The 23139-nt window shown below is 42.3% G+C and overlaps 3 protein-coding genes and 1 long non-coding RNA gene across 10 annotated transcripts; 1 reads left to right on the top strand and 3 right to left on the bottom strand.

The window, feature by feature from the left end:
• Positions 1-6192: 6192 nt before the first annotated feature.
• LOC139566120 (uncharacterized) lies at positions 6193-11339 on the bottom strand. Of its 4 annotated transcripts, none has more exons than XM_071387052.1 (7): positions 10928-11339; positions 10451-10653; positions 10283-10363; positions 9734-9829; positions 9534-9644; positions 9245-9365; positions 6193-9009 (listed from the first exon to the last, which is right to left on the bottom strand). In XM_071387052.1, exons 1-7 carry the CDS (start codon positions 10962-10964, stop codon positions 7316-7318), a joined length of 2343 nt encoding a protein of 780 aa, XP_071243153.1. In that variant the 5' UTR covers positions 10965-11339; the 3' UTR covers positions 6193-7315. The 4 variants fall into 4 exon arrangements, with proteins under 4 accessions (XP_071243153.1, XP_071243155.1, XP_071243156.1 ...); XM_071387054.1 differs by having other exon boundaries at positions 9734-9826; XM_071387055.1 differs by having other exon boundaries at positions 10934-11339.
• Positions 11340-11446: 107 nt separating this feature from the next.
• LOC139566118 (uncharacterized) lies at positions 11447-17390 on the bottom strand. Of its 4 annotated transcripts, none has more exons than XM_071387048.1 (7): positions 17209-17390; positions 16732-16934; positions 16565-16645; positions 16002-16097; positions 15802-15912; positions 13884-14004; positions 11447-13616 (listed from the first exon to the last, which is right to left on the bottom strand). In XM_071387048.1, exons 1-7 carry the CDS (start codon positions 17243-17245, stop codon positions 11878-11880), a joined length of 2388 nt encoding a protein of 795 aa, XP_071243149.1. In that variant the 5' UTR covers positions 17246-17390; the 3' UTR covers positions 11447-11877. The 4 variants fall into 4 exon arrangements, with proteins under 4 accessions (XP_071243149.1, XP_071243150.1, XP_071243151.1 ...); XM_071387049.1 differs by having other exon boundaries at positions 16002-16094; XM_071387050.1 differs by having other exon boundaries at positions 17215-17390.
• A 314-nt stretch (positions 17391-17704) lies between these two features.
• Positions 17705-22006, bottom strand: LOC139566117 (uncharacterized). Its single transcript, XM_071387047.1, has 7 exons — positions 21850-22006; positions 21308-21510; positions 21066-21158; positions 20846-20941; positions 20633-20743; positions 20335-20464; positions 17705-19896 (listed from the first exon to the last, which is right to left on the bottom strand). Exons 1-7 carry the CDS (start codon positions 21881-21883, stop codon positions 18155-18157), a joined length of 2409 nt encoding a protein of 802 aa, XP_071243148.1. The 5' UTR covers positions 21884-22006; the 3' UTR covers positions 17705-18154.
• Positions 19784-21024, top strand: LOC139566121 (uncharacterized). The gene is made up of 2 exons (XR_011673058.1): positions 19784-19893; positions 20363-21024. It is a non-coding gene; the product is annotated as an uncharacterized lncRNA (long non-coding RNA).
• Positions 22007-23139: the final 1133 nt, after the last annotated feature.

The following is a 23139-nucleotide window of genomic DNA, read 5'->3' as shown; positions in this document are numbered from 1 at the left end:
TGGCTGGGCCACTCAACGACATTCAGAGACTTGTCCCGAAGGCACTCGTCCATTGTCTTGGCTGTGTGCTTATGGTCATTGTCCTGTTGGAAGGTGAACCTTCGCCCCAGTCTGAGGTCCTGTGCGCTCTGAAGCAGGTTTTCATCAAGGATCTCTCTGTACTTTGCTCCGTTCATCTTTGCCTCGATCCTGACTAGTCTCCCAGTCTCTGCCACTGAAAACATCCCCACAGTATGACGCTGCGACCACCATGCTTCACCGTAGAGATGGTGCCAGGTTTCTTCCAGACGTGACGCTTAGCATTCAAATCAAATCAATTTGTATAGCCCTTCTTACATCAGCTGATATATCAAAGTGCTGTTCAGCATTCAGGCCAAAGAGTTCAATCTTGGTTTCATCAGACCAGAGAATCTTGTTTCTCATGGTCTGAGAGTCTTTAGGTGCCTTTTGGTAAACTCTAAGCGTGCTGTCATGTGCCTTTTACTGAGGAGTGACTTCTGTCTGGCCACTCTACCATAAAGGCCTGATTGGTGGAGTGCTACAGAGATGATTGTCCTTCTGGAAGCTTCTCCCATCTCCACAGAGGAACTCTGGAGCTCTGTCAGAGTGACCATCGGGTTCTTGGTCACCTCCCTGACCAAGGCCCTTCTCCCCCGATTGCTCAGTTTGGCCGGGCGGCCAGTTCTAGGAAGAGTCTTGGTGGTTCCAAACTTCTTCCATTTAAGAATGATGGAGGCCACTGTGTTCTTGGGGACCTTCAATACTACAGAAATGTTTTGGCACCCTTCCCCAGATCTGTGCCTCGACACAGTCCTATCTTGGAGCGCTACGGACAATTACTTTGACCTCATGGCTTGGTTTTTGCTCTGACATGCACTGTCAACTGTGGAACCTTATAGACAGGTGTGGGTCTTTCCAAATCATGTCCAATCAATTGAATTTACCACAGGTGGACTCCAATCAAGTTTCAGAAACATCTCAAGGATGATCAATGGAAACAGGATGCACCCAAGTTAAATTGAGTCATAGCAAAGTGTTTGAATACTTATGTAAATAATGTATTTCATTTTAAAAAAATATATACATTTGCAAACATTTCTAAAAACCTGTTTACCCTTTGTCATTATGGGGTATTGTGTGTAGATTACTGGAAAACATATTTAATCCATTTTAGAATAAGGCTGTAACGTAACAAAATGTAGAAAATGTCAAGGGGTCTGAATACTTTCCAAGGGCACTGTACTGTACATTCGTAATTTTTTGTGATGTTTAGTGTCACTTTGTCAGACTTGTGACATTCACCAGGAAGACCATTCCTTCTGGGGAGGGACAGTAGTGTATTACCTGGTTCAAGTTGTTGTAACATGATACCCAGCCACATGGTTATCATTCCCCCACAACTTAATTCAAGGCTAAAAATAGCATAGCATGATAGAAAAGGTTGAATCATAAAAATATATCCATCTGTTTGCACTGCTACTTAATAGTCTGCATAAGGTAAATGGTACTTACTATAACAAGTCACACTTACTGAAAATGAACAGAGTGTTAGATAAATTCTCATATAGTTATTAAGCAGTTCTATTAATACATAGTAATGCAGGGTTCCCCAACTGGCGGCCCGTGAATTTGGCCCGCGGGTGGTTTTATTTGGCCCCCAAGTTTTCTGAGCAAAAAAATTATATATATATTTTTTTGTTCATTTTTCATTGTTGGATATAAAAACTGTAAAACACCAGGTAATCAGCTTCAAGTGATTTTAACTAGGGAAATCTGTTCCCATGTATTTCCACGAATAATGATCATAAACAAAGCAAGGTTTGAAATTATTACATTATAATCCAATAATATATCTGTTTGGGCTTCTTGCGATTAATTTGCAGTCTACAAATTATTGTTATATATATTCCAACCCCCCGACCATCTGCTCAAGAAAAAAATCGGCACACAGCTGAATCTAGTTGATGATCCCTGTAGTAATGCATCTAAGTAATACACTGTAACAAAGGTTATGCACAAATCAGCTTTGAAGACTTTGAGGTAGGCCTACTGTAAGACATGTGTTGCATACATTTCAACAATATTGGTAACCAATGAAATAAAGCCGGTGAGAAAAAGAGAAGTGTCTAGCCATCCATAATCACAAACGTTGAGGAACACAGAACGAAAATATATACGCATGTGTTGGTCCCATGTTTCATGAGCTAAAATAAAAGATCCCAGAACTTTTCCACATCCAAAAAAAAGATTATTTCTATACATTTTTGTTTACATCCCTGACTCCAGGAATGTCCACCAGAGCTGTTGCCCGAAAATGTAATGTTAATTTCTCTACCATAAGCTGCCTCCAACAGCGATTTAGAGAATTTGGCAGTACGTCTCACAACCACAGACCACATCGTGTGGGCGAGCGGTTTGCTGATGTCAACGTTGTGAACAGAGTGCCCATGGTGGTGTGGGGTTATGATATGGGCAGGCATAAGCTACGGTCAATGAACACAATTGCATTTTATAGATGGCATTTTGAATGCACAGACATACCGTGATGAGATCCTGAAGGCCATTGTCATGCCATTTATCTGCCGCCATCACCTCATGTTTCAGCATGATAATGCAGAGCCCCGTGTCACAAGGATCTGTACACAATTCCTGGAAGCTGAAAATGTCCCAGTTCTTCCATGGCCTGCATACTCACTAGACATGTCACCCATTGAGCATGTTTGGGATGCTCAGGATCGACGTGTACAACAGCATGTTCCCACCAATATCCAGCATCTTCGCACAGCCATTGAAGAGGAGTGGGACAACATTCCACAGGCCACAATCATCAACCTGATTAACTCTATGCGAAGGAGATGTGTTGCGCTGCCTGAGGCAAATGGTGGTCACACCTGATACTGACTGGTTTTCTGATCCACGACCCTATTTTTTTTTTTTTAAGGTATCTGTGACCAACAGATGCATATCTGTATTCCTAGTCATGTGAAATTCGTAAATTATGTCCTAATTTATTTATTTAAATTGACGGATTTCCTTATATGAACTGTAACTAAGTAAAATCTTAGAAATTGCTGCATGTTTCATTTATATTTTGTCCAGTATACAGTCGGAAGGTTACATACACTTACGTTGGAGTCATTAAAACTAGTTTTTCAACCACTCCACAAATTTCTTGTTAACAAACTACAGTTTTGGCAAGTCAGTCAGGACATCTACTTTGTGCATTACACAAGTAATTTTTCCAACATTTGTTTACAGACAGATTATTTCACTTAGAAGTCACTGCATCACAATTCCAGTGGGTCAGAAGTTAACATACACTAAGTTGACTGTGCCTTTAAACAGCTTGGAAAATTCCAGAATATGTTGTCATGGCTTTAGAAGATTCTGATAGGCTAATTGACATCATTTGAGTCAATTGGAGGTGTACCCGTGGATCTATTTCAAGGCCTAACTTCAAACTCAGTGCCTCTTTGCTTGACATCATGGGAAAATCAAAAGAAATCAGCCAAGACCTCAGGAAAAAAAAGTCTGGTTCATCCTTGGGAGCAATTTCCAAACGCCTGAAGGAACCACATTCATCTGTACAAAGAATAGTACGCAAGTATAAACACCATGGCACCACGTAGCCGTAATACCGCTCAGGAAGGAGACGCGTTATGTCTCCTAGAGGTAAACATACTTTGGTGCGAAAAGTGCAAATCAATCCCAGAACAGCAGCAAAATATCTTGTGAAGATGCTGGAGGAAACAGGTAGAAAAGTATCAATATCCACAGTAAAACGAGTCCTATATCGACATAACCTGAAAGGCCGCTCAGCAAGGAAGAAGCCACTGCTCCAAAACCGCCATAAAAAAGCACGACTACAGTTTGCAACTGCACATGGGGACAAAGATCATACTTTTTTTGGTCTGATGAAACAAAATAGAACTGTTTGGCCATAATGACCATCGTTATGTTTGGAAGAAAAAGGGGGACGCTTGCAAGCAGAAGAACACCATCCCAACCGTGAAGCACGGGGGTGGCAGCATCATGTTGTGGGGTGCTTTGCAGCAGGAGGGACTGGTGCACTTCACAAAATAAATGGCACACGAGGCAGGAAAATTATGTGGATATATTGAAGCAACATCTCAAGACATCAGTCAGGAAGTTAAAGCTTGGTCGCAAATGGGCCTTCCAAATGGACAATGACTCCAAGCATACTTTCAAAGTTGTGGAAAAATGGCTTAAGGACAACAAAGTCAAGGTATTGGAGTGGCCATCACAAAGCCCTGACCTCAATCCTATAGAAATTTTGTGGGCAGAACTGAAAAAGCATGTGCGAGCAAGGAGGCCTACAAATATGACTTAGTTACACCAGCTCTGTCAGGAGGAATGGGCCAAAATTCACCCAATTTATTGTGAGGAGGTTGTGGAAGGCTACCCAAAACATTTGACCCAAGTTAAACAATTTAAAGGCAATGTTACCAAATACTAATTGAGTGTATGTAAACTTCTGACCCACTGGGAATGGGATGAAAGAAATAAAAGCTGAAATAAATCATGCTCTCTATTATTATTCTGACATTTCACATTCTTAAAATAAAGTGGTGATCCTAACTGACCAAAGACAGGGAATTTTTACTAGGATTAAATGTCAGGAATTGTGAAAAATTGAGTTTAAATGTATTTGGCTAAGGTGTACGTAAACTTCCTACTTCAACTGTATATGCTACATATAACACTCATGTGTAACTTTAGGTATGTTCTCTGAACAACAGTGTTGTTTTCTATGTTTACTAAATGACCATGCCTTATGGTAGCCTAGTGGTTAGAGCATTGGGCCAGTAACTGAAAGGTTGCTGGATTGAATCCCCGAGCTGACAAGGTAAAAATCTGTCATTCTGCCCCTGAGTAAGGCAGTTAATATGGATGTTGATTTAAGGCAGCCACCGCACCTCTCTGATTCAGAGGGGTTGGGTTAAATACGGAAGACACATTTCAGTTGAATACATTCAGTTGTACAACTGACTAGCTATCTCCCTTTCCCTAATGGGAAGTGACATACTTCAGTACAAACACCAGAGAATTAAGGACCCCATGGAAGCAAAACAAATATCAGGACAGTCCACCTGTTGGTTCTGGCATGAGCAATCGATCCTGTCGGTATTGTAGCTCAAAGACTTGTATGACTTTTAATAGGGTATAGTTTGAGATTTTTGCAATTAAGCCCTATTTCCTATTTACCCAGAATCAGATTATTTCATGGATACAATTCTTATATCTGTGTGCAGTTTGAAGGAAGTTAAAGGTCAATTTGTTTCTGGAGCCATTGCTAACTAGCGTTAGCACAATTACTGAAAGTCTACAAGGAGCACGTAGCATGCTACCTTCAACTTTTAACTTTTAAAAGGGTTTAGTTGCCAAAATCTTGAATAATGCCTTTAAACCATGTTAGTAAAAATGATGGCTCAATAGTATGTGTTATCTACACTACAACCTGTAACTTTGCATATTTCCCAGATGTGACATAGTACTCCATGTCATACTCATAATCCAATGTCCGTCTGCACCTCCACCCACTCCTCATGGATGCTTCTGTAGGCCTCTGGAAAGTATGTGCCAAATGCCATGGTTCCAAGAACAATCCTCAAAACAGGATGCATTGTGACTTGAAGAAACCAGCCTTTTACTTTGGGATCAACAACTGCAGGTTTGGGCTTTTTCTGGTTTGTAAGAAAAGGCAGATGGAAGTCAGTGGTTATCACTTTTAGATAGGTGCGGTATAGTTATTTTCATGGTAACACAACTCCACAATAAAGCATTTTGATTTAAGCTAGGATTTATTTTAGCTAGGATTGCTTTGCTCTGATTTGTTTTCGAGTGAGCTCAAACCTCTGGTGATTTACATTAAAAACATGTAAATAGTCATGCTTGCTCAAAAAACTATTGAGTTAAAAACTTATTTTAAATTCTTACCATAACATTTGATGACTATAAAGAATGTAACTAAAATCCCCCAAATAAAAGGGGATCATCAATGTTGAATATTTTGAAGGGTGCCATTTGTATTTATTTCTGTATTTGTTGATGAGTGTGTGTACTTTCCATCAACTGTGAAGCCATCCGTAACAAGAGCTACTCATGAGAAACAGCAATCAAGAATTTAATCAGTCAAACATCTATAGTACCTTGCAAAAGTATTCATACCCCTTGGATTTCTTCACATTTTATTGTTACAAAGTGCAATTAAAATATATTTGTCAACAATCTACTCAAAATACTCTGTAATGTCACATTGTAAAAATTTACATTGTAATTTACATTACATTTACATTGTAAAGATCAATACAAATTTGATAACTAAAATACAGTCGCTGCATACGGTAAGTATGAAGCCCCTTTGTACACATTTCTTTGGAGACTGTTTTATGTCCAAAATAAACACCACAAATGAATGTAGCCTATAAGCTTTTGAATTAAACAAGAACATTGCGATAGAACAAGAAGCACAAATTGAACTACACTCTGTTGGAGTTTGGACCCTAAGATGGTCACTGTACCCCGCAAATACACCTGCAACCCTGTACATGTGACTATCAAACACTGATGATTATACTGCGAGAGAAGCCATGAGACTGTTTCCAAACCAGGGTTGGAGTCAATGACATATCAATTCAGTCAATTCAGGTAGCAACTGAAATTATTTTCTATTAGCAAGATCCTGAATTAAAATGTAGTTGACCCCCAATCCTGATCCAAGTCAAGAGATTAAAACCACGTTCTCTTGAGAGCATACTGCACCTGACAGTGGTTGTTTCACTGGTTTACCTAACACACCTCACTGAACATAGTTCCACAGATTCACAATATGAATTGCAGGTCCACAGATGTTCTGGGAGCCTTCAGACGCACAACCGGTTTCGTATGCATGGCTGTTAGGACTGCAAAGCTGGTACCTCCCAAAATAGACCATGTATGACATCCCATGATTTGAAATGACTTTAGAACCTGTACTTGATATGCTGTGTATCATGTAATAAGGGCCTGTATAGTCCCAGTATGTCTGATCAGAGGAGGGAGGATCATAGAGGAAGGGAGGAAGCTAAACTCAGTGAGCAGCAGTCCTGAACAGCAGAGATCCTCTTCGCCATTCAAGTCAATTATCTCACCACCACAGAGATGTGACAGAATGGGGGAATGGTGGGATAATGCAGCATTCCTAAGACAACACAGAGGAACCCTGGGCTGCCCTACAGCTAATGACATGGAATTGACAAAGTTGAATATTGTATATTACTGTAGCCACAGTAAAGGGTGTGCAGATGTGAGAAAATCAACTCCTTTTGGAGGAATGTCTCCTGCGACGGCTGGTGTGACTGTTTCGCCGTGTGAGCTCAGATGGCTCGGAGTGCGACCGCTCGTGCGCCTTCAGGAGACGCAGGTACCTGAAGGCTTTTCCACACTGGCCACAGGTGTGGCCCTCCCCCGTATGTTTAAACTTGTGCTCCCTCAGGTGCGTGTGTAGTTTGTAGGTCTTCCCACACTCGTCGCAGCTGTAAGGGCGTTCGTTCGAGTGCAGCCCCCGCTTGTGTATGCGGAGGCCCCCGCTGTCTTTAAAGGTCTTGTCGCATATGTCGCATCTGTAAGGTTTCTCTGAAGAGTGCCTGCGTATGTGGGCCTGGAGTAGGCTGTTGTTGCCAAACAACCTCTGGCAGACGGGGCAGGGAAGTTTGGGACTGGGGTCATGGTCTTTTTGGTGTCTCTTTAGGTCAAACTCATAGACAAAGGTCCTTCCGCACTGGGCACACAGGAACTGGCGGTTCCCGATGTGATAGCCCATGTGTCTCTTTAACAAGCTTGGCATAAAGAAGCGCAACCCACACTGCTCACAGGCGTACGGGCGGTCCATGGTGTGCCAGCGCTGGTGGGCGGACAGCTGGAATTGGGTTGGGAAACTCTTCGGACAATGAGTACAGAAATAGGTATTCTCACTTGTATGACAATCCATGTGTCTTTTGCAGTACTGTACTTGCGTGAAACCCTTTCCACAGATGGTGCATTTGTATGGTCTTGCATCCGTGTGGACGCGATGGTGATTCTGAAGGCCAACCTTTCTCCGAAAGCACTTGCCGCACTCATCGCAGCTAAAGGGCCGCACGTCAGAGTGAATTTTCATATGGTTGGTCAGGAGTGCCAACGTCCTGAAGAACCTGCTACAATCGATGCACTTGAAAGGTTTCTCTCCGGTGTGTATGCGGAGGTGATCCTCCAGCCGTCCCCGAGACAGAAAACGCTTCCCACACTCTTGGCAGGAGTTGGTTGCAGGGTTTCTCTTTTTAGAGCACGCTACTCGTAGTGGCTTTTGCACCCTCTTCCTCTGGATAATGGAACTCTCAAAGAGATCGACCTCTGTTTCCTGACCCCCGATCACCACACTGCTTCCGAGACCTGTGTCGGCCGACTCCATCTCCTTGTCCAAATTATCATTTTGTGGAAGGGGTGGCAAGGAATGGAGCGATAAATTGTAACTGGCAATATGGGAGACCCACTGGTCGACATTCGTTAGCTCGATCGGCTGGTTATCCGTGGCAGGGATGACTATCTGTGAAGGAGAGGCTTCAGTGATGGAAATACTCATCTGTGATACAAGCTGTTGCTGTCTCATCGTTTGCAACATACTCCTTACTGTTGGTGCCCCTTTTGATGGTGCCCCTCCCACCAGTCCGCTAACACCTTGAGGACAAGAGCAGACCACGGCGCTCTCTGGCAGTGAATTCTCTTCTTCACCGCCACGCACTGCATCCTCTTCTCTCTCCACAGTACTATCTTCTCCAGCATGTGGCGAGTCATCTGACATAATTCCCAGATCCTCCAAGTCACTGAAGGAGGCAGGGTTCATGAGGCTTAGAGTGGCTTCTAGTGATTCTGATGGCTTGTCAAGATCTGGCTCCATTGATGGCATTCCACAGGCGAGGCGGAAGGACAGCGAAGACAGCACACAGTCACCCACAGAAGACGTGACAGGTACTGAGGAAAAGGAACAAATATAGAAAAATGACATTCTGATTGGTTAAATTTGAAAGCCTAGGAATGAGCATGTTTACATTAATACCATTGAAAAACTATTTCACAATCCTGTAAATACAGCTAGTTCAAAGTGATCCATGACAGTTTGGGGAAAAATACATTGTTCTTTGTTTATCTGTTGATAATTCTACTTAACATTAACAGGAAGGAGAATATATAATTAAAGTAAGCCTACCAAACAGAATCTTATTTAGCAGGTTCTGGTGCTGGAGGAGGATCTTCAGGTGCTCAGGATCAGACACAGACTGTCCACACTCCTCCAGGTCAGAGGGGGCAGCACTGATAATGGATGCTATCTGAGAAGGAGAGGTAAAAGCTAAGATCAGCAACCAGGGAGTTTCTTAGGATGAAAGGATGAAAAATATTATGGCATGTGTTGACACATATACATTGTCTAACAATGTCAACATTAGATATAATTGGTGAATTGATAGTTATAGACTTGTTGTTTACCAGTTCATTACCTGGGAGAGATCTGGCACAGATAGCAGTCGTTCCAGTCTGAGGACCAAGCCTCCCACAAGGGCCTGCAGTGCTGTGTCATACTTGGAGCCATAATGTGTATGGAACTCCTCCTACAGGGAAGGAAAGAAAAAGTTAAAATCAGTGTCTATGACATGACAAAGTGGACAGTGTGAGAGGAAAGGGAGGAAGCCTGCCGAACCTGGAAGAAGTGCTTCCTCTCATAAGGGTTTTTCAGCAGGGTTTGGACCAGCGCCACAAAGTTAGCCTGTGACTCATCCACTTCTGCATCTTGCTGCTGTAACACAAATTGGGAATCATTTGATACAAAGTACAGCCACTTCCGTCATCAGAATTACATGTTACTAAAAAGAGGGGTATTGAGTGTATGGGTGACAGGGTCTGTAGAAGTCACAAGTCTAGCCTGAGAACAACTTTTATCTCTTACCCTATTTGCAGATCTAAGGAATCAGATAGGTGACAGCAAAGCAAGACAGATGGCAGAAAGCTCCCGCAACCCCACTGGAAGGTGTTAACACTTGTCGCTTACACTTATCCAGTCCCCTCAAATTTGTGCACTGCAGAGCTAAAGGCTATTTTCAAACCAGACCAACATGCAAATGTTACTTCTTTTAAGTAGTCGTCCGAGAATGGTATTGACAGCAATATTTTTGAATGCTGTGTTACAGGTGTGTTGTGAGTTTGTGCCACGGTATGGGGTGGAATTTCCACACAGGAGAAATATTCTTACCCCCAAGATGTTCATCTTTTCCAGGAGACGTTGGATGTCCTGAAGGTTGGGTGGGTCCTTGCGGAACAACTCCAAGATCATCTAAAATAATGGGACAAAAATTGTATATGATTTTTCTAATACAGTTTCAAAACCACCCCTCCCATGACCACACATCATGTCACTCACCCTTGCTCTCAGGCCTAGGATGAGTTGAGCCCTCTGTTTGTAACTCAGCAACTTTGGAACAGCTTCAGTCACTACAGTTACAAATTCCTCGACCTTCCCATAGTGCATCACATTGCGTTGATTCACCACATGCCATACAAATGAATACATCAGCCGCAGCGGGGAAACCAATAGTCGTAAAGAGGAGAGAGGAAGTGGGGGACCTATAGCAAGACGATAGAACAACATGTTAGCTTGTGTGGCTTCATCCTCTTTCTTTAGCAACAAATACCTCCAGCAACATGGCTAACTAGCTAGCAAACTTAATTTAGAAGGCAAGCCGAAACGGACATTAGCTTTATACTTAGCTACCCATTGAAGATAGTCGCTAGCGCTCCGCACTGCAGTGACTTGGGTCTAGCTAGGTTCACATTTGTAAAATGGGTTAGATTGCTAATACATGGCTAGTAAGTGTCATATAATGTAACCTAACGTTACCCGTACTGGCTGTACTCTTCTTGACTCGTTTGTCCATGCCGGAATGTTACCAAATATGTACTATAAGCAGAAATCTAACAGTAAAGGTAACTAGCATGATAGATAGCTATCATCAACTCACTGACGAAAAATTATGAAAATGGCGACAACAACAGATGGAAAAGGAACCAAAACCAGAACAGAGTTTTGACCGGACTTTAACAATAATTTTGGCAGCTTAACATCATTACCGCCACCTATCGTGCTGGAATAAGAGCCACAATTGAAACCTGCTCTTTTCTTGGAATTACATTTTAGGTAAAAACACGAATTCCATAATTTTTCTGTATATATATTTGGTTGAGTATGAATCTTTATTTTGTGGCTTAATTAACTTTTGTGGTTTAATGAACACTTTAAATGTATTATATTGCTCTGCTAAATGACTTAAATGTAAATGTTATAAAATGTCATCACACAGTACCTTTCTAGCATACATTTGGTTTCCCATGCTGTGAATAAAATAGCAAAACAAGAAAGTAGTGGCACACAATTGTGACTTTATTTGCCTTTATCCAACACCAAATGTTGTGCTTATTTTTTGTAAAGGCTCCCTGCAATCATTGACTACTCTCAAAAAGAGAAATAAGTGAGTAGCTATCAATTTACATCTTGTGTCATTGGAATTTCAATAACCTATCCAAAAAAAGAAAAGCATCACAAACAAATGTTTTAATGACACAATCATTAATTGTTATCCAACAGGAGATATGCTTGTTGCTGCATTAATTAAGCCAGACATTATACTATTTTTCAATGTTCAGTCTATTAAGGGAATCCTGAATTCTGGTCCAAATTCTAAAGTTTACAACTAAAAATTAGAAATATTATTACAGCTAATGGCAATTTGTCAGGATATTAAAACTAGCATCCCAGTCGGTGTCTGTGGAGGGCAGCCACTGTGCAGTAAATCAACTCATTTTGGAGGAATTTCTCCTGCGACGGCTGGTGTGACTGTATTTCCTTGTCTGCTCAGATCGCTCTCCTGAGTGCAACCGCTCATGCGCCTTCAGAAGACGTGGTAACTTGAAGACCTTTCCACACTGGTCACAGGGGTGCCCCTCCGCCGTGTGGTGGATAATTATGTGCTCCTTCAGGTGCTGATTCAGCTTGTATGTCTTCCCACACATGTCGCAGTGGTAAGGGCGCTCGCCCGTGTGCAGACGTTTGTGACTGCTCAAGCTGCTGCTCTGTTTAAAGGTCTTGTCACATATGTCACATCTGTAAGGTTTTACAGAGGTGTGCGTAAACATGTGGGCCTTAATGAGTCCGTTGCTGCCAAACACTTTCTGGCAGACAGGGCATGGGATCTTGGGCTTGGGGCCATGGTCCCTTTGGTGTTTCTTCAGGTCAAACTCATAAACAAAAGTCTTTCCACACTGGGCACACAGGAACGGGCGGTTCCCAATGTGATAGCCCATGTGCCTCTTCAGCCCACTGGGATGAAAGAAGCGCATCCCACACTGCTCACAGATGAACGGTCGCTCCATGGTGTGCCAGCGCTCGTGGACAGACAGCTTGTATTGGGTTGGGAATCTCTTCTGACAATGGGTGCAGGGAAAGTTATTTTCACTTGCATGAGACTGGATGTGTATTCTGCAATAGAATGCTTGGGTGAAGCCCTTTCCGCAGATGGTGCATTTATGTGGTTTCGCACCCATATGGATGGGCTGATGCTTCTTCAAGTCAGCCTTTTTCCGAAAGCCCTTGTCACACTTTTCACACTTAAATGGCCGAGCTTCAGAGTGATTTTTCATATGAGTGGTCATGCCTCCTAAGGACCTGAAGGCCCTGCCACACTCAGTGCATTTGAAAGGTTTCTCTCCTGTGTGAATGCGGAGGTGATTTTCCAGCTGAGACGAATACACAAAACTCTTTCCACACTCCTGGCAAATGATGGTTGCCTCAGGGATTTTCCTCTTCGAGGGTACCGTTATTCTTTGTGGCTTGGGCAGTCTCCTTCGGATAACAGCCCTCTCAAAGAGATTGGCTTCTGTTTCCTGACCCCCAATTTCCACACTGCTTCCAAGACACGTGTCACCTGACCGGATCTCCTTGTCTACATCATTGTTTTGTGGAAGGGGTGGCAAGGAAGGGAGCGAAATCGAGTTACTTGCAATGTGGGAGACCCACTGGTGGACACTCGCTAGCTCGACCGGCTGGTTATCTGGCTGGTTCCCATTGGTGACCGTGGCAGGGGTGACAATATGTGAAGGAGAGGCTTCGGTGATGAAAGTATTCATCAGTGTTGCAAGCTCTTTGTGTCTCTCTGTTGGCAGCATGCTCTCTACTGTTGGTGCCCCTCCCACTGGCCTGCTTACACTTTGAGGAGTAGGTGAGACTATGTCGTTCTTTGACAGTGCATTGTCTTCTTCACTGTCGAGTACTGAATTTTTCACCAGACCTCCGTTATCCCTGGCATTCTGCTCTTCTCTCTCCACAGTAGTTACTGCTCCAGCGTGTTCCGATTCAACTGACATCATTCCCAGATCCTCCAAGTCACTGAAGGAGGCAGGGCTCATGATGCTTAGAGCGGCTTCTAATGATTCCGCTGGTTCGTCAAAATCTGTCTGCATGGACTGCATTCCACAGGTTAAGCGGAAAGACAGCGAGGACAGCACACAGTCCCCTACAGAGGACGTGACAGGTACTGAGAAAAAGGGACAAATACAGAAAAATCTATGAGTATTTTATATTACACCACATTCTGATTGTTTGAATTTGAAGGTATTGGGCATGCGATTAATACCATTTCAAAATAATTCAAATTCCTGTAAATACAGCTGGTTCAAAGTTATCAATAGATTGAACCATGGCAGTTTGACAAAAAGGGAAAATTACATTGTTCTTTGTTCAGCTGTTGATAATTCCACTGAACATTAACATGGAGAAGATATACTAATTAAAGTAGCCCTACCCAACTGAATCTTATTTAGCAGGTTCTGGTGCTGGAGGAGGATCTTCAGGTGCTCAGGGTCAGACACAGACTGTCCACACTCCTCCAGGTCAGAGGGGGCAGCACTGATAATGGATGCTATCTGAGAAGGAGAGGTAGAAGCTAAGATCAGCAACCAGGGGGTTTCTTAGAGTGCGCAGGATGAAAAATATTATGGCATGTGTTGGCACGTATACTAACGGTCAAAAGTTTAGGGTCACTTAGAAATGTCCTTGTTTTTTAAAGAAAAGCAGATTTTTTGTCCATTAAAATAACATAAAATTGATCAGAAATACAGTGTAGACATTGTAAATGACTATTGTAGCTGGAAACTGATGATTTTTAAAGGAATATCTACGTAGGCGTACAGAGGTACATTAACAGCAACCATCACTCCTGTGTTCCAATGGCACGTTGTGTTAGCTATTCCAAGTTTATCATTTTAAAAGGCTAATTGATCATTAGAAAAACCTTTTGCAATTATGTTAGCACAGCTGAAAACTGTTGCTCTGATTAAAGAAGCAATAAAACTGGCCTTCTTTAGACTAGTTGAATATCTGGAGCATCAGCATTTGTGGGTTCGATTACAGGCTCAAAATGGCAATAAACAAATAACTTTCTTCTGAAACTCATTAGTCTATTCTTGTTCTGAGAAATTAAGGCTATTCCATGTGAGAAATTGCCAAGACACTGAAGATCTCGTACAACGCTGTGTACTACTCCCTTCACAGAACAGAACAAACTGTCTCTAACCAGAATAGAAAGAGGAGTGGGAGGCCCCGGTGCACAACTGAGCAAGAGGACAAGTACATTAGTGTCCAGTTTGAGAACCAGACGCCTCACAAGTCCTCAACTGGCAGCTTCATTAAATAGTACCCGCAAAACACCAGTCTCAACGTCAACAGTGAAGAGGCGACTCCAGGATGCTGGCTTTCTAGGCAGAGTCGCAAAGAAAAAGACATATCTCAGACTGGCCAATCAAAATAAAAGATTAAGATGGGCAAACGAACACAGACACTGGACAGAGGAAGATTGGAAAAAAAATGTTATGGACAGACAAATCTACATTTGAGGTGTTTGGATCACAAAGAAGAACATTCGTGAGATGCATAAAAAATTAAAAGATGCTGGAAGAGTGCTTGACGCCATCTGTCAAGCATGGTGGAGGCAATGTGATGGTCTGGGGCTGCTTTGGTGGTGGTAAAGTGGGAGATGTGTACAGGGTAAAAGGGATCTTGAAGAAGGAAGGCTATCACTCCATTTTGCAACACCATGCCATACCCTGTGAACGGCGCTTAATTGTAGCCAATTTCCTCCTACACCAGGACAATGACCAAACGCATAGCTCCAAACTATGCAAAAACTATTTAGGGAAGAAGCAGTCAGCTGGTATTCTGTCTATAATGGAGTGGCCATCACAGTCACTGGATCTCTTGCCTAGTTAAATAAAGGTTACCCATCTCAACCCTATTGAGCTATTGTGGGAGCAGCTTGACCGTATGGTACGTAAGAAGTGCCCATCAAGCCAATCCAACTTTTGGGAGGTGCTACAGGAAGCATAGGGTGAAATCTATTCAGATTACCTAAAAAAATTGACAACTAGAATGCCAAAGGTCTGGCTGTAATTGCTGCAAATGGAGGATTCTTTGACGAAAGCAAAGTTTAAAAGGACAAAATTATTATTTCAATTAAAAATCCTCATTTATAACCTTGTAAACATCTTGACTATATTTCCTATTCATTTTGCAACTCATTTCATGTATGTTTTCATGGAAAACAAGGACATTACTAAGTGACCCCAAATTTTTGAACGGTAGTGTATATAGTTGTCTAACAATGTCAACATTAGATATGACTGGTAAATTGTTAGTTATAGACTTGTTGTTTACCAGTTTATTACCTGGGAGAGATCTGGCACAGATAGCAGTCGTTCCAGTCTGAGGACCAAGCCTCCCACAAGGGCCTGCAGTGCTGTGTCATACTTGGAGCCATAATGTGTATGGAACTCCTCCTACAGGGAAGGAAAGAAAAAGTTAAAATCAGTGTCTATGACATGACAAAGTGGACAGTGTGAGAGGAAAGGGAGGAAGCCTGCCGAACCTGGAAGAAGTGCTTCCTCTCATAAGGGTTTTTCAGCAGGGTTTGGACCAGCGCCACAAAGTTAGCCTGTGACTCATCCACTTCTGCATCTTGCTGCTGTAACACAAATTGGGAATCATTTGATACAAAGTACAGCCACTTCCGTCATCAGAATTACATGTTACTAAAAAGAGGGGTATTGAGTGTATGGGTGACAGGGTCTGTAGAAGTCACAAGTCTAGCCTGAGAACAACTTTTATCTCTTACCCTATTTGCAGATCTAAGGAATCAGATGGGTGACAGCAAAGCAAGACAGATGGCAGAAAGCTCCCGCAACCCCACTGGAAGGTGCTAACACTTGTCGTTTACACTTATCCAGTCCCCTCAGATCTGTACACTGCACTGCTATTTTCAAATCAGAGTACAGCACATATTTGACCCTCTTTTAAGTGATGTCGCTCCAGCCTTGGTTTTTCTGGTTTAATGGTATCGACAGTCATTCTTGAATATGTTGTGTTACATGTGAGTTGTTCACTGGTATGGGGCGGAATTTCCACACTTTCACACAGGAAAAATATTCTTACCCCCAAGATGTTCATCTTTTCCAGGAGACGTTGGATGTCCTGAAGGTTGGGTGGGTCGTTGCGGAACAACTCCAAGATCATCTAAAATAATGGGACAAAATTGTATATGATTTTTCTAATACAGTTTCAAAACCACCCCTCCCATGACCACACAACATGTCACTCACCCTTGCTCTCAGGCCCAGGATGAGTTGAGCCCTCTGTTTGTAACTCAGCAACTTTGGAACAGCTTCAGTCACCACAGTTACAAATTCCTCGACCTTCCCATAGTGCATCACATTGCGTTGATTCACCACATGCCATACAAATGAATACATCAGCCGCAGCGGGGAAACCAATAGTCGCAAAGAGGAGAGAGGAAGTGGGGGACCTATAGCAAGACGATAGAACAACATGTTAGCTTGTGTGGCTTCATCCTCTTTCTTTAGCAACAAATACCTCCAGCAACATGGCTAACTAGCTAGCAAACTTAATTTAGAAGGCAAGCCGAAACGGACATTAGCTTTATACTTAGCTACCCATTGAAGATAGTCGCTAGCGCTCTGCACTGCAGTGACTTGGGTCTAGCCAGATTCACATTTGTAAAATGGGTTAGATTGCTAATACATGGCTAGTAAGTGTCATATAATGTAACCTAACGTTACCCGTACTGGCTGTACTCTTCTTGACTCGTTTGTCCATGCCGGAATGTTACCAAATATGTACGATAAGCAGAAATCTAACAGTAAAGGTAACTAGCATGATAGATAGCTATCAACTCATTGACGATTTTTTGTGTGAAAATGGTGACAACAACGGGACAGAGGGAAACGGAACCAAATCCAGAAAAGAGTTTTGACCGGACTATTAACAATAAGAGTGGTAGCATAACAACATTACCGCCACCTACCGTGCTGGAATAAGAGCCGCAAGTGAATCCTGCTCTTTTCTTGAAATTACATTTTAGGTAAAAACATGAATTTCATATTTTTTCTGTATAACGTTATATATCTGGATGAGTATTAATCTTTATTAATGAACTTTTGTGGCTTAATACAATCTTTAAATGTATTATAAAAAGTAATCGCACAGGACCATTCTAGCAAACATTTGGTTTCCCTTGCTGTGAATGTTTTCAACTTAAACAGCAAAACAAATGAGTAGTGGCACACAATAATGACTTTATTTGCCTTTATCCAAAACCAAATGTTGTTCATATTTTTTTGTAAAGGCTTCCGGCAATCATTGACTACTCTCAAAAAGAGATATGTAAGTAGCTGTCAATTTACATCTTATGTCATTGGAATTTCAACCTATCCAAAAAAAAGCATCACAAACAAATATGTTTTTAATGACAATCATTCATTGTTGGTATCTAACAGGACATATGTTTGTTTCTGCATGAATTAAGCCAGCCATTCTACCATTTGTCAATGTTCAGTCTAGGGAATCCTGGATTATGGTCCAAAATTGTCAAGTTTACAACAAAAAAAACCAAGAACATGATTACAGCCAATGGCATGGCATTGTGACAAAGTTAAACTTGTGTCAGAACAATAAAACTAGCATCCCAGTCAGTGTGTGTGTGGAGGCCAGCCACTGTGCAGAAAATCAACTCCTTTTGGAGGAATGTCTCCTGCGACGGTTGGTGTGACTGTATTTCCTTGTCTGCTCAGATCGCTCTCCTGAGTGCAACCGCTCATGCGCCTTTAGAAGACGTGGTAACTTGAAGACCTTTCCACACTGGTCACAGGGGTGCCCCTCCGTCGTGTGGTGGATAATTATGTGCTCCTTCAGGTGCTGATTCAGCTTGTATGTCTTCCCACACATGTCACAGTGGTAAGGGCGTTCGCCTGTGTGCAGACGTTTGTGACTGCTCAAGCTGCTGCTCTGTTTAAAGGTCTTGTCACATATGTCACATCTGTAAGGTTTTACAGAGGTGTGCGTAAACATGTGGGCCTTAATGAGTCCGTTGCTGCCAAACACCTTCTGGCAGACAGGGCATGGGATCTTGGGCTTGGGGCCATGGTCCCTTTGGTGTTTCTTCAGGTCAAACTCATAAACAAAAGTCTTTCCACACTGGGCACACAGGAACGGGCGGTTCCCAATGTGATAGCCCATGTGCCTCTTCAGCCCACTGGGATGAAAGAAGCGCATCCCACACTGCTCACAGATGAACGGGCGCTCCATGGTGTGCCAGCGCTCGTGGACAGACAGCTTGTATTGGGTTGGGAATCTCTTCTGACAATGAGTGCAGGGAAAGTTATTTTCACTTGCATGAGACTGGATGTGTATTCTGCAATAGAATGCTTGGCTGAAGCCCTTTCCACAGATGGTGCATTTATGTGGTTTTGCACCCGTGTGGATGAGCTGATGCTTCTTCAGGTCAGCCTTTTTCCGAAAGCCCTTGTCACACTCATCACACTTAAATGGCCGCGCTTCAGAGTGATTTTTCATATGAGTGGTCATACCTCCTAAGGACCTGAAGGCCCTGCCACACTCAGTGCACTTGAAAGGTTTCTCTCCTGTGTGAATGCGGAGGTGATTTTCCAGCTGAGACGGATAGACAAAACTCTTCCCACACTCCTGGCAAATTATGGTTGCCTCAGGAATTCTCCTTTTCGAGGGTACTGTTATTCTTTGTGGCTTGGGCACCCATCTCCTTCGGATAACAGCCTTCTCAAAGAGATTGGCTTCTGTTTCCTGACCACCAATTACCACACTGCTTCCAAGACATGTGTCACCTGACCGGATCTCCTTATCTACATCATTGTTTTGTGGAAGGGGTGGCAAGGAAGGGAGCGAGATCGAGTTACTTGCAATGTGGGAGACCCACTGGTGGACACTCGCTACTTTGACCGGTGGGTTACACGGTTGGTTCCCATTGGTGACCGTGGCAGGGATGACTAATTTGACTATCTGTAAAGGAGAGGATTTGGTGAAGGAACTACTCATCAGTGATACAAGCTGTTGGTGTCTCTGTGTTGGCAACATACTCCTTACTGTTGGTGCCCCTTTTGATGGTGACCCTCCCACTAGTCCGCTAACACCTTGAGGACTAGACACGCTCTCTGGCAGTGCATTGTCACACACTGCATTTTTCACCCCATTTCCGTTATCCCTGGCATCCTCTTCTCTCTCTATAGTACTATCTTCTCCAGCATGTGGCGAGTCATCTGACATCATTCCCAGATCCTCCAAGTCACTGAAGGAGGCAGGGTTCATGAGGCTTAGAGTGGCTTCTAGTGATTCTGATGGCTTGTCAAGATCTGGCTCCATTGATGGCATTCCACAGGCGAGGCGGAAGGACAGCGAAGACAGCACACAGTCACCCACAGAGGAAGTGACAGGTACTGAGGAAAAAAAAAATATATATATTTAAGTACATCACAGTTAAGGATATTCTGCTAATTAAAAAAAATACTACTATTAAGTTTAGCTTTTTAATCTTTTTATTTAAGGTTTTGTAAACTAAATTCATACAGCAAAAAATATTATATTCATGATCATTGAAAATATATTTCACAGTGGTTTATATTGTACAGCCATTATTTAAATTGCTTTTTTTTGTCACATACTGAAAGTAGGAGAACATTACAGAATTTTACCAACCAGGTAATGGCTGAGCGATTTCTCCACATTGTACTTTTAATTTTCGATGTCAAAAATAAAACTTGTAAAGTTTTTTTTTTATAGCTGTTTATAAATCTACTGTACATACACAGAGAGGATAACAGATACTGATTGAAGTAGAGACTCCAAAGCTTTCTATGGACTATTTTCAAGCCTACCATTTTTGTTTAACTGGATTTTATTTAGCAGGTTCTGGTGCTGGAGGAGGATCTTCAGGTGCTCAGGGTCAGACACAAACTGTCCACACTCCTCCAGGTCAGAGGGGGCAGCACTGATAATGGATGCTATCTGAGAAGGAGAGGAAGAACATAAGATCAGCAAAAGGGGGGTGGCTTAGCATGTGAGGTCAAGACAATAATATGGCATGTGTTGACATAAACTGTTATCTAATAATGACAAAATTAGGTATGATCAGTGAACTGTTAGTTATAGACTTGTCATGTACCAGTTCATTACCTGGGAGAGATCTGGCACAGATAGCAGTTGTTCCAGTCTGAGGACCAAGCCTCCCACAAGGGCCTGCAGTGCTGTGTCATACTTGGAGCCATAATGTGTATGGAACTCCTCCTACAGGGAAGCAAAGAGTGACAGTGTCTGAGAGAACCTACCTGAATGATGAGGCGCTAAAATCAAGTCAGACGAAAGGGAGAGAGAGAAAGTATGTCAAACCTGGAAGAAGTGCTTCCTCTCATAAGGGTTTTTCAGCAGGGTTTGGACCAGTGCCACAAAGTTAGCCTGTGACTCCTCCACTTCCATATCTTGCTGCTGTAACACAGAATGTGAATAATTTGATACAAGTATAACTTATCTGGTTATCTGAATTGAGCTATTAAAATGAGTAGCTGTTACATCCTTTGAATGTATGCAGGAGAGAGAAAAATATTCTTACCCCTGCGGATGCACTGATGTTAATCTTTCCCAGGAGACGTTGGATGGCCTGAGGGTTAGGTGGACAATCGTTGCGGAACATCTCCAAGATCATCTAATTAATGGGAATCATGGCGATATTGAGCAAACTTGCAACTTCCCTGCCCTCCTTACACACATATAGTTTCTACTGGCATTGATATAAATGTGTCAATCAAAGCATAATCAACTACTCCTCCCATAACCACACATCATGTCACTCACCCTTGCTCTCAGGCCCAGGATGAGTTGAGCCCTCTGTTTGTAACTCAGCAACTTTGGAACAGCTTCAGTCACCACAGTCACAAATTCCTCGACCTTCCCATAGTGCATCACATTGCGTTGATTCACCACATGCCATACAAATGAATACATCAGCCGCAGCGGGGAAACCAATAGTCGTAAAGAGGAGAGAGGAAGAGGGGGACCTATGGAAAGAAGAGGGACCCAATAAATATTTAGGCTGTACTGGTTGTTGCATAACAAAAAATCATATTCGTCTACAACATCAAGGCTATACAAAATATTATGATAAGACTATACCACAGATGAGAGTTATAATCTTTGGTTTTACTATATTTAGCAGCAATAGCTAGCTACATTTAGAAAGAAAGCCAACATGATATTAACATGAAACGAATGTAGTTAGCTATGTTACTTTACAGTTCACTTGGGGCTGCCTGTATGTTGAATTTGAGCTACTCTAGCTTACGTTAGCCAGAGTTAATAGCATAGACTGTAACGTTACTTTTAGAAACAACCCCTACCCGTACTGGCAGCCGCTTTGACTCGTTTGTCCATGATGGAAAAGTTGTTATCAAAAGTATGTATGGATAATTAACAGCATACAACTGTATATCAACATGCAATAAAATAAATGTGGAAATGGAAACAACAACCGTACATTCAGAAAGTAATTAGTGTCTCGTCAGCAACACTAGAAAAGTATTTCCGGGTCACTGTTTCGGGAAATTCCAAAATAAAAGTAACCACGTAATAGTAAAAAAGTAATTCACCTCTATTTCAGTGGCGATTTTAGCATGTAAATCTTGTTGGGGCAAACACATTTTTTGGGGGATGCATGCCAGCAAAGCCACTACACAACTCAACACTAAACAATACATGAATTGCACTATAATGGTGACAAACAGTGCCCACAAACTGTTAGGGCCGATATCAAGCTGTCCCAACAGCAGTCCCGACACCTTAGCACTGCTACACCTTGCTTTCAGCGGAGCCTTGTCTGGCAGCGAAACAGTTCATTCAGACTCATTTACTGCCTTTAAAAAAAACATTGCTGATATGGCTGATTTGCCTAAACAAATGTGATTTCTACTGACAATTGAGATGTACACACTATGGCATAAGGGGAGGAAAAGCGTATAAGAGGCAATCCATAATTTCGATTAAGACATGAATGAGCGAGTAACGACAGACGTAGTCAATATAACTATTTGTTCAGCCTTTTTGAAATGTGCAGCGACTGAATTGGGCCGTTCTTACAGTGTACTCCCTGTACAACATGTCAGAACCGTAGGATAAATAAAGGGGGCATATAAACAGAAAATTAAATGATTTAATGATTTACTCGATGATTACATTTCTCTAAAACAGGTTATAGGCTACATGTGCACCACCATCTTAGAATAGTAGGGGAAATTAAGAGGTGGAAATAGACCAGATTATTAGGGTGAGGCACATTGAATGCCATTTGGGCTCCCGAGTGGCACAGCGGTCTAAGACACTGCATCTCAGTGCTAAAGGTGTCACTACAGACACCCTGGTTCGAATCCAGGCTGTATCACATGATGGCCGGTGTAGGACGTCATTGTAAATCAGAATTTGTTCTTAACTGACTTGCGTAGTTAAATAAAATAAAAATTGTGTCTTTGCGTGTCAAAAAACATACATGTCATATAAGACAATTTGACATGTTAAATAACACTATTATATAATGTTGTTTGTGCTGAATTTGCACATGCAAGCCAAGCACCACCACTGCTATCAGTAGCACTGTCAAAGCTGTACAAAAAAAGTTGTCAAACAAGCACACACCG

The sequence above is a fragment of the Salvelinus alpinus genome, chromosome 37 (assembly GCF_045679555.1).
Source record: "Salvelinus alpinus chromosome 37, SLU_Salpinus.1, whole genome shotgun sequence".
In the NCBI taxonomy this organism is placed as follows: domain Eukaryota; kingdom Metazoa; phylum Chordata; class Actinopteri; order Salmoniformes; family Salmonidae; genus Salvelinus; species Salvelinus alpinus.
This window is presented reverse-complemented; position numbering and strand designations above follow the sequence as displayed.

Coding starts and splice junctions, on each gene's coding strand:
- LOC139566120 (XM_071387052.1), bottom strand. CDS start 10,964: ATGGACAAACGAGTCAAGAAGAGTACAGCCAGTACGG. Junction 10,364..10,450: donor TCCTAGGCCTGAGAGCAAGG/GTGAGTGACATG, acceptor CCATTATTTTAG/ATGATCTTGGAGTTGTTCCG. Junction 9,830..10,282: donor AAAAGATGAACATCTTGGGG/GTAAGAATATTT, acceptor TTTGTGTTACAG/CAGCAAGATGCAGAAGTGGA.
- LOC139566118 (XM_071387048.1), bottom strand. CDS start 17,245: ATGGACAAACGAGTCAAGAAGAGTACAGCCAGTACGG. Junction 16,935..17,208: donor GAAGAGTACAGCCAGTACGG/GTAACGTTAGGT, acceptor GTCTTGCTATAG/GTCCCCCACTTCCTCTCTCC. Junction 15,913..16,001: donor AGAGGAAGCACTTCTTCCAG/GTTCGGCAGGCT, acceptor CCTTCCCTGTAG/GAGGAGTTCCATACACATTA.
- LOC139566117 (XM_071387047.1), bottom strand. CDS start 21,883: ATGGACAAACGAGTCAAAGCGGCTGCCAGTACGG. Junction 21,511..21,849: donor CAAAGCGGCTGCCAGTACGG/GTAGGGGTTGTT, acceptor TTCTTTCCATAG/GTCCCCCTCTTCCTCTCTCC. Junction 21,159..21,307: donor TCCTGGGCCTGAGAGCAAGG/GTGAGTGACATG, acceptor CCCATTAATTAG/ATGATCTTGGAGATGTTCCG.